The sequence below is a fragment of the Lycorma delicatula genome, chromosome 5 (genome assembly GCF_047948215.1).
Source record: "Lycorma delicatula isolate Av1 chromosome 5, ASM4794821v1, whole genome shotgun sequence".
NCBI lineage: Eukaryota > Metazoa > Arthropoda > Insecta > Hemiptera > Fulgoridae > Lycorma > Lycorma delicatula.
This window is the reverse complement of record NC_134459.1, coordinates 80517702-80529257: the sequence shown is the minus strand read 5'-3', so window position 1 is coordinate 80529257 and position 11556 is coordinate 80517702. Positions and strand designations below refer to the sequence as shown.

Here is an 11556-nt window from a genome sequence, read left to right as displayed (position 1 = left end):
ACTTGTTGCGTAATGCCACTACAACTGAAGGAGGTAATCTCTCTGGAGCCAGCAAACATTCCTACACTGTGATGTTGAGGTCTTGGTACTGACTCCTGAGGTGTACCAAAAAAATTGTACTACCATGTAAGATTCATTATATATATTTTCAGTTACATCTGTAATTAATATAATATAAAAAAAAATTATTGAGTATAAAATGATTACTGAAAAGTGATTGTGATGAGATTCAATATACTAATTATGAAAGAAATAAGAAAGATAAAATGATAAAAAATAAAAACAAAGAGTGAGTGTCTTATAATAATTATTTTAGCAAAATATCTTTGTTTATGGTTATTAATAAAAGAAGAGTAGTAGCTTAATTAATCTGCTTGTTATGTATACTATATTTTTTGTTTTGTCTGAATTCAGTTAATGCTTTTTTTTTCTATGAATTGTTTTTTTTTTTAATAATATATTTTTTACATTATTTTTTGAGATTTGTTTTAGGCATTAATAAAATGAATTATGACAAGAGTTACAAAAATGTGTGGTATAAAATGATGGCAAAATTGAAAGATACAGTCATTTAAGTTTGAATAATAAAATATACTATTAAGATATACAAATTGCCTTAATGCTGCGTTTTTTATAGTTTTTTTTTTTTAATTTATACATTATAAATAATTAATTTTGTAGATAAAGAAGTGATTTTTTTGCAAAATAACTTTTCAGTTTATTTACTTCTTTTCAGATTTGCTATACTATTCTATTATGAGTGATTTAAAAATGACAAACATACATAATCAAATTGTTTAAATTTATAATAAAATATTTAACATGTATCTGACACATTCATTTAATACAAAATATAATAAACAAATTGAAAAATTTATTATATAAAAGGTAATTTTACAGTTTTCTTAATTTAATGGTAATTACCGCTTTTTTTTTGTCATGAAATGTTAGTTTTCTTAATAGATTGTTTTTTCTGCCGAGTATTTTTTTTAATTGCATCCTTAAATAATTTGATTTACTATATTTTGTTTTTTACAGCTCAAGTTTATAATGGCTTCTACAATATTGCTTGGATGATCCAGAGCTATTACAGAGCCCAGAGATGACTGCGGAGTGCCTTCATTATAACAATGTCTTCAATGTCCATCCAAAGAGGAGAGGATTGCAGTGTCTTCATTTCCATGAAGAGAAGAATTGTCTTCTATTCCCAGGGTGATCCCAAATTGAGAAGATCATGTGCATCAAATTTGAGTGAAATCCCAAAAAATAAAGTAAGTGTATAGGTTTTTTTTTAATTTTATTTTTCACACACAATTATCTCAGTTACTTGTGTATGTGTGCTCACACACGTGCATAGCTAATCAATGAATTGAAAAAATATATTATTTTACTTTTTCTGACATAAAATGTTTTTCTGACATAAAATGTTAGTTTCTTTTATTAATTTGTTTAATCTGCAGGGTATTTTTTTAATTATATACTTAAATAATTTGGTTTAATATACTATTATGATGACTTATCTTTATGTTATATGTTTTTAACAGCTCAAATTTTTATTGGCTTCTACTGTTCTACTTGGATGACCCAGAGCTACACCAGATTACAGAGATGACTGTAGAGAGTGCCTTCAATCTATTACAGAGCCCAGAGATGACTGCAGAATGCCTTCATTATAATAATGTGTTCAATCTCCATCCAAAGAGGAGAGAGGAATGCAAAGTCTTCATTAGCATGATGAATTGTCTTCTATTCCCAGGGTGACTCCAAGATGAGAAGATATCTTCAGTTGCATCAAATTTGAATGCGAACCCAAAAAATAAAGTAAGTATATAGGTTTTCTTGTATTTTATTTTTCACATACAATTACCTCAGTTACATGTGTTTTGTGAATGCTAAAAATATATTATTGCATTTTTTCATTCATGTTTGTGTACATACTGGGGAAATAAATACATGGTTGTGTTATGTAACATATGTAGGGAGAAAGAAAGGTTAAAGCACACTATACAAAAAAAAATATTAAAAATAATAAATAAATATATTTGACTAATTGCTGCTGGTTATAAAAATGAGATTTATTATACACCAAGTTACCATGCAAAGGGAGAAACTGCTTTAAATCTAATTTTTAACATTAATTTTGCAAGTATATTACTTAATTATTTTTATCTTTCAAAATGGTAGAAAAGAACTTAGTGTTCATGCTGCAGGATGCCTACTTCCAGTTCCCAGATATAAATCCAAACTATACAAATGTTTCATTTTTATGATCATGCAACTTTGTAATCCTATCTGATTGTCACCAGTAATATTATAATTAGACATTCTAAACTTATTCTTTGTTATTTTCAGCTCTAATATCTGTTTCAACAGTCTGTAAAGTACAAATTTTGTCCTTTCTCATACTGATATGAGGTATTGTATTTCAGTACAGATAATGCTTTTGAAGTAGCACTTAAATGTCTACTATCCTAATAACTTGGAAATTATATCTAGATTTCTTCACAAGCTTTTTTTAAGTCTATATATATATTCAGGTTACAAATTTCAGTTTCTTTTGAAAAAATATAAAATACTCAAATCTAATCTCTAATGTCATGATTTACATTACTGAAGTGAAATAATAATAAATTAGAAATTCCATTATGTTAGTTGGAAAGACCGATAGTTCTCTTGACAAAATAGGTAACCATATCTCTTAACACCCACATGTATTAAAGTTGAATGTTATCGGATGTGAGTATATTTTCAACATTCTATCAAATAAAACAATAATTGTGAAGACGAATAATTGTATTTTATGTAGTAGTTTACCTTATAAAAATATATTACGTAATAGCAATATAAACATAAGATAACATGACTTAATTAGGATTATGTTGTATATAAATTATAATGTGGTTATATAAAACCAATAAATAATGGAGCAAGACAAAAAACTGTATATAGAAGAAAGGATAAATGTTTTTGTAGTTTATTTGTGTGTTTTTTTTTTTTTTAATGATATTCTTGCTTAGTTTTGATCAATCTTGAAGGAGATTTTTTTCCTTCAAGATGCTGCGGAAGTTGTTAAAATATCTTAAACTTTTTACTTTTGGTTGGCCACCTGCTACCATGGTACATAATTTTATGTTTGTGTATTGTCATAAATCTTGGATAAGTTAAATTTTTTTTTAAGGCATTAAGAATTCAAAACTGCTTTCTTTTTTTTTGAGTTTAACAAGTGAAGTCAGCAGTAATAACAAGCAAATTTATCAAATTAAGTGCCAGATGATTAATTGCTGGAAACAATCTGGCAATAGATTTTTTTAATAAATTAACTATGTTATTTTATTTTTATAATTTAACATAAAAAAAGATCATTTATCAAAGTAAATTCCCCAAGTATGTGAAATTTGATTTTTCTTTGATTTATAAAACTATATTGTTTATTTGTAACCAAAAAGTATTTTTTTTATTACAAAACAACAAAATATATTAACAAAAAAAATTTTTTTTCAAATTATGATACAAATTTTAGTTTTCAATGTATATTTGTAGTTATTGACCTATTTTTTACCATTATAACAAAGTAATTATAATAATCTTAATTTTTATTACAGGAAAATTAAGGAATTTGCAGTAGAATAAAATTTAACATACTTATGGGTGAAATCAAAGTAATAATGAAACTTGTTTAAATTTGTTAAGTTATAAAAAAATTAATGAAGTGTTTTTCAAATAAATATCATCTGTTAGGGGTAACATTGTAACAGGTCCCTATTTAGCTGTGATTTGTAATAAATTGATATATTATCACATTCCCTATTTAAAAAGGTTTTTGATGGTTTTTGTTAAATGTCTTTCAAGCCTACATCTTTCTAAAAATATAATATTTCACTTATTTTCAATTTATTTTAAACATGTATATTTCAGATGTACAAATATTAATTTTCATTTCCAAATTATAATTTTTAATTAATCAGAAAGAGCTTTGTTTATTAGTTCTAGTTCATTAGTTTGTATATGTTTTGTTTTTAATTCCAACCTCCAAATTTTTACTCAGTATATGTGTAAAAGAAGAGTATTAAAACTGTTAGAAATATAATACTGACAGTTTGCATTTAGAACAGGAACTTAAGAAAATGGTTTTTTACAAGAGTAAATCAATTACATTCCGATTCATGGAGATATTTTTTATGAGGTTAGGTTAATTTTTTTCATTTATGATACTAAACCAGAGTACTTCAGATTAATCTGAATATGTTGCAATAATCCAAAATCATGGTTAGATTTTAAAATCAAACCTAAAGAAGTATGTTAAAAGAAGACTTATAAATTGAAGAAGATGTTAAAAGGTGACTTACAGAAAATGATGATGTGTTGCAGTTACACAGATAATTAAATCATTATGGATGTTTTGAATAACTCTAAAGATGATATAATCCTAAATCCGTACATAGAACTGTAATCCTAGATCCTAAAACTGTACATAAAATCCTGCCACACGTGCTTCTAACATACTCAGTGATTTTAACTATAAACAGGCAGGTGAGAGGAACATTGAAACCAAAGGAAGTTTCTGTTGAAGAAGCTTAAAAGCAATGATACAAAGGCAATTTTTATATATACATAACAATATAAGAACTAGTACCTGATGATTTTGTCAGCCTCCAGTGTACTGTAAAAAAAAAAAACATTTTCATTAGAATAAAATATCCTTCTACATTTAATTTAAGGCTTGTTTATCTTAAAAAATTTATGCAATTCAGTTAGTAAAAAACATATACACAGTGTGGCAAAAAAAAACCCACACTGATCAATTTACAGACAAACAGCATGTGTGTGAAGGTCAAATGACAGTCATGTGACATCCCCTCTCTCCATTCCTGCTGCCAAGTTGACTGCGAATCCCTTAGTCCCATGGCCTTTGTATCGAATGTTGCATCTGCAACCTGTCAGAAAAATGTTAAGTGTTCTAAAAGAGCCAGTTAATGTGAAATTTTTTTGTGAAGCTCGGAAAATCCGTCACAAAAACCCATTTTTTGTCAAAAGAAGTATACTGTGATGAAAGTTTATCATGCACTCAAATTTCTGAGTGGTTTAAATGGTTCAAAGGGGGATGAGAAGAGATTGAAGATAACCCATATCCAGGACGACCATGATTTTTCGATATGCATGGGACTGTATACATAAACTGGGTACCTGAAGATCAAACTGTGAATCAGCAATACTACCTTGAGGTCCTCACTATTCTCCATGAATGAGTAAGAAGAAAGCGACCTGAATTGTAGAAAAAACAAGTCATGGATTCTACATCAGGACAATGTCCCGGCCTATACTACAATGTCTGTCAAGACATTTTTGGCCAAGCATGGGATCCCTGTGTTGGAACATCTACCCTATTCAGTGGACCTTGCCCCATTTGACTTTTTTCTGTTCCCAAAGGTGAAATCAGCACTGAAAGGAACAAAATTTGAGACAGTTGAAGCTGCAAAAGACAAAGCGACGGATACCATGGACTTGCTTTCTGAAAGTGATTTCCAACACTGCTTTGACCAATGGAAAATTTGCATGGAGTGATGTACCTACACCACTTAAATCAAACGTAGAAGGGTATTTTATTCCAATGAAAATGTTTTGTTTTTACTGCAAATAGGAGAAAATGTGATTTATTTTTTGAATGATTAATTATGCTAAATCATGCTCTTGAATAGCAGAATCTTTTATAACATTCTTTATAACAATCTTACCAAGAGCTAGTTTAATATCACATGCTCTTATTCCAGATGGTTCTGCTACTTTTATACTTATACAATCATCAGTCATTGTTTCACCTATTTTAATATCTCTTGTAGCTACAAGACTCTTTCCAAGCTTTCTAATACAAGCGTTTTCACTCGGTTGAATTAATTTTACTGGATATCCCAAAGCTTTTTCGACCATTCTTATGTCGTTTATTAATTGTTTCAACTCATCAGGCTCCAGAGAACAAATATGATCACTTCCTTTCCAGTTTTTATTTAAAGTAAAATGCCGTTCAAGCACCTAAAAAAAAGAAAAGAAGTTTCATAAATGAAAGAAGTTTTACATTAGAAGATAAATAACTGGATAAAAAAGGTAATGAAATGGCCCACTTTATAAGTTTGTCAAAATGTGGTTCCATAAGATCTAGTAAGACTTTTTAAGGTCTTTAGAGGTATTATGTTATAAATGTGTTCATTCTTAGTTGGTTAGTAAACCATTCAGTGTGTGTTCAAATGTAGTATTAGATCTGTTTTATGTTTCTTATCTATTTATTTATTTAACATTATTCAAATGATATAAGAAACCAATCTTAAACACCTAATGTGATTACCACCATGTTATCATTACATACACAAATGCCCTAGGTAGGCAGACAGCTACCTAATCTAAGCTAATTTTTACTACTAATAATTAATAACTCAAATATCTGCTTAAATTTGTAGTATATTTTTGCTTCCACATGACTGTAATGTATCACATCATGTATTTCAAAAATTTCATTTTTAAATATCTATAACATTATAAATATTGAAGAGTTCTTAAAACTGCAGGTATTATTGGTTCTAAATAGAAAATAACTTGTAATTCTAGATGAAATTGAAATTGGCTGAGATTCAAGAATATAAAGATTTTCTTATAAGATAGGACAATTAACTAATTTACTGCATATTTTAAATAAAAAAACAAAAATATATTCCTTCTCAAATCCAAACTCTTGAAACAATTTACAAACAGCAAACTTGAAACAAATATCTCAATAGTTTAAAATACCTAGAACAATTTCTCATATTCATTTTATAATATAAATATATTTACAAATAATTCTGAATTTTTTCAATCTGAAAACAAATTTTTAGCATTAGAGACTGATGTTATTGCTTACAGAAAGAAGCATGGAAATATTGCTGCAGGGAGAAAATTTGATATAGCAGAGTCCTGGATTTATGAGTGACAAAAAAAAGAAAACAAATTTCATATAATTGAATAAATTTCATATAATAAATAAATAAAGGTAAGTTTCTACTTACCAACAACTTAAAGTGTAAATCCTAGTACTTTTGGAGTTGTTTACACCATCTTCAGGGATTTTCTAAAAGATGTTAATTTAAATTCAAATCAATAATCGTTTTTCAATTAAAATATTATGTTCATAATAGTCGGTCATCAAGAATGAAATTAATTTGTACATCAATAAGACAGAAACGCCATGCTTGTAAGAAGTTTGCGACTAATATAAAATAGATTTATTATTAAAAAGGATATCTTTTATAAACAGATTATATAATTAATTAATAGGTAAATAGGTTTTTAGTTAATTAATAGGCTAATTATTAATAGGTTGGTAACATTTCATTTAATATTAAATCTATTTCATAATAGTCACAAACATCTTACAAACATGACGTTACTGTCTTACTTACGTACAAATTAATTTTATTCTTGACGACCGACTATTATGAACATAACAGTTTAATTTAAAAATTATTATTGATTAGAATTTAAATTAACATCTTTTAGAAAATCCCTGAAGATGGAGTAACAACCTGAAATTACTAGGATTTATACTTTCTAAACTGTTGGTCAGTGGAAACTTAATTTATACAATTGTATTAATACCAACGGTGCCAAATGCTTAGTAAATTAAATCTAAATTTCATATAGCCAATAAAAACAACAGAGGATTTCAGCGAAAAAACATGAAATATCCAAAAATAGAAGAAAAACTTACAGCACATATGTGGAATGTACATCAGTTTGGATATCTGACTTTACAGAAATGTGTCAGATGCAAGCCCTGGAAATCACTGATGAATTAAGTATCAGTAGGGATGAATTTAACGCTAGTTTTAACTGGGTACACTGATTTCTTTACTGACATACTTTTCCTGTTTGAATAAGGTCAACAACAGCACAGCAGCTACCAGAAGCATATAAAGATAAACTAACAAAGTTAGGCAGACAAGATGCTGGTAACTTTTAAAATCAATCAATAACAATGTTAAAAGTATAATAGCAAAACATGTCTACAAACTGATGGTCAAGAAAAAACAGACTGTTTGGTTTGGTTGGTGATTTTAGAAATACTTTCAGAAGGGGGAAAAAATTAACTCTGGATGTAATTTTTTTTTAATTATCGAAAGGTGAAAACCTTTTACCCAATATTGTCATACAAGCAAATGAAGGGATGTTTGAATAATGAATTAGTACTGGGCTGGATTAAATGTATCTGGGAGCATTAACCAGGTGCTTTATTAGCAAGTGGATAATGCTATAACTGGATGACTAACACAACATATGAAACTACATCATCTGGTAAAATTAAAAAAACTGTCTTTGATACAGATTTGTAATGGATTATTGAGGCTTGGTCAGAAATACAGATGATTTGAATAAAAAATCAATTGTTCAAGAAATGTTGTATTTCTCAATGAAAGTGAGGATGATTATTTGTGGTTATGTGATTACAAAGATAATTGCAATTCTACAGATGACAGAAACTCAAGCACTAATGACAGTAATTAAGCTTAAATGCCTACTATAATTTATTTGCTTTAATTACATTTTTACAGTACAGACTGATTTTACTGTTTTTATGCAAGTAACAAATACTTTTATACATTTAATTTTGTATAGTGATTTTGTAAATAAAATGAAAGTAACAATACTTTTTTACTTTTTTCAGTTTTCCAAATCTGAATGCCCATCTTACATGGGTGTACAAAAGATATAATTCTAATATTTTACTTACTGTTCAGTAAAGGAAGTATAATTTAGGACTAGCTAATGTGTATTTGAGATTACTTATTAGCATTTTTTCCCCCATTTTCTTAGCTTAATATACATTTTATGTAGAATCAGTTTTATATCATATAAATATGTACACATAAAAAATAGAACTGTATAGAAAAAAGAGTAAAAACTGAAAAAAAATTAAACAAAACATGATTTTTAAATAGAAAAATGAAATCTGTAATGGGTTAAATATTTGAGCTATGGGTGCCAGCTAAATCTGTCTTTTAAATATACATTTCAATAAATTATTTCATACAACTTGGTTAAATTGTGTAATTAGGTAAATTTTATGACTTTAGTGACATTAAATAAAAAGCACAAAAATGCAATTCACATTGTATCTATCAATCCAAGGAGGAAGGCGTAAAGGTACAATAGAATCACTTTTTAACATAAAACATTCTCATTATACAGCATTTTTATATTACTTTACATAGAATTCAGAACATATTATCACACAATCAAATTAGAAAAACACTAAAAGAAAATAATTTAAATAAAAGTTTATTGATCAGTATGATGAGATTACGACACTTTTAAAATAAACAAAAATAATTATTTTATTTTTTTATTACTTTTAATAATATATCTAGGTTTATTTTACCTTAGCACCAAGTGCTACAGCAGCTAATGAAATAGCAGTTCCTAATTCGTGTCCTGAATAACCAATATGTATATCTGGAAATTCTTTTTGGTAGAGTTTTATTGTGTTCAAATTAACTTCTTCAGGTGGTGTTGGATATGAAGAAACACAATGCATTAAGACAAAATTTGAATGAACATTCTTAACAGTTTCATACATAACTTTTACAGTTTCCATTGATTGCATACCTATAAAAATATACATAAATTTGAATATGATTTAGTTCAACAAAAAAAAATTACAAAATCCAAGAAAAACAACATCAAAAATACATCAAAGAAAATAATGATCTTACATCATCAACTACAAAATATGGATCAGCAATTTAAAACCAATGAAAACTAAAATGCTTTTCACTGGCTTAAATTGCCAAACCTAACATTTTTCTCAATTGAACTAAAGCAGAAAAAATACTTCTAATGTATCTAGTGTAATACCTGTGGAAATAACAAGAGGACACTGTTTTAAAGCGGCTTGTTTGAGAAGGTAAAAATTATCTGCATCACCCGATCCTATTTTTATAAATGGAACATCCATTTCACCAAGAAAATCTATTGATACCTGTAATCACATTCAAATATTCTATACTGTTTTTATTTTTAAATTATGTTGTAAAAATATGTTTTTTTTCCTGAAAATTTACTTTGTTTAACATATAAACATATATACCACTTGGCAAAACCAACCGACTGGAAAACTAGATTTGTTGATATGAACCTAACATCATCAATGTAATAACTTCTCTTATGGTAAGAGAAGTCTACTACTGAACCTTTTTTTATAAATGTTTTTAATACTATCCAGTTATTTCAGTGGTTTTTTGAATCCTGTTCTATCTAACAGCATTTTGGGTTCAATAACTCACCTTTTGTTAAAATTATCAATGCATGCTGGATTCAGAGATGTAATAAGCCACATGTGTAATCACTATATGCAAAAGGATTACAGTTGGTTACAGGCTCTGAATAAAGAAAACTGTACTAGATATATGGAGATTCTAACAAAATATCTTAAAAATCAGGTAGCCAATCATTTCTAATTTAATTATTTAATGTAAAATATTTATTCCTCCTTTTAGAAACACCACATGCCAGATTGGTTATATGATTTAGAATAAACATGTTTGAAGATAAAAACCTAATTTTCTATATCTGTTTTACATTAATACTGTCATAAAATGTTTATTTTTATTACAAAACCAATATATGTTTAAAAATGTTACAAAATTCAAATTTATTACTAATAATTTCAATCAAAACTCCAAATATTCTCTTAAATTTTATAATTTTATTTCACTGCAGTAATTTTGTAGTCTCCTAGCAAATTGCACATATTATGAAATTATAATAGGAGATTCCAAAAATTATCTTTGTGACAAATAATTTACTAAACTGCATACTAACAGCAGATAATTAATTACAAATTATCAGTTTTTTAACTCATTACTTTGCTGTTTAATTATTCCTTGATATCATGAGCACTTTCATGTTATCACTGCATCAGACAGTTATCCCTTCTACCTATATCTAAAAACAGTTTATAAAAACGAAAGCAATGGAGAAGCAATATCAAACTATTCAAAAACTGATGATAAAAATTACAAATTAGTATTGTTAGTGTACAAAATGACATAAAATTAAATGCAAAGTAAGCAATAAAAAATTCTGTAAGTTACAGTTTTTGGGGGACTAATTATAACAAAGAAATCAAATGAAACCTAGCCAAGTAAATAGTTTTCTACATTCATAAAAATTTGTGCTGTTCAGAAGATTTACCATGTGTTTTAAATAATCCAATGGTTATAGCTAAAACTAACAAATTATTTTACATTGTAGTATACAGATTTGCAAGATATTTATTATATTATAAATATATAATATTTATATATTATAAAAAGCAATAGTGTTTTTTATTTAATATAGCTAATTATTGTTATCCAGCAATTCATGCATATGCTGCAAATTGGGAAATTCATATTGTTTAATTACAATTTTTGAGTATTACTAAGTAAAACTAAAAAATACTGCTGTTTATTACACAACAGCAGAGAGTATGTATTTAATAACAGTACAAGGAAGCAATAGTTAGGGTTAAACCAGCAGTTAATTTGATAA

General features: G+C 27.2%; 1 protein-coding gene across 2 annotated transcripts in view; it reads right to left on the bottom strand.

Moving 5' to 3' along the window:
* NANS (N-acetylneuraminic acid synthase) overlaps nucleotides 1-11556 on the bottom strand; it is an 80630-nt gene continuing 69074 nt past the window's right edge. The window contains exons 4-7 of one of the 2 annotated variants that reach the window (XM_075366464.1): nucleotides 9880-10003; nucleotides 9404-9630; nucleotides 5733-6027; nucleotides 1-158 (exon numbers count right to left, since the gene is read on the bottom strand). In XM_075366464.1, the coding sequence (XP_075222579.1) occupies nucleotides 19-158; nucleotides 5733-6027; nucleotides 9404-9630; nucleotides 9880-10003 (786 nt within the window). In that variant the 3' untranslated portion in view covers nucleotides 1-18. Of the gene's footprint in view, nucleotides 159-2981; nucleotides 4661-5732; nucleotides 6028-9403; nucleotides 9631-9879; nucleotides 10004-11556 lie in introns of those variants that run through there. The other variant, XM_075366465.1, reaches the window with a different exon arrangement.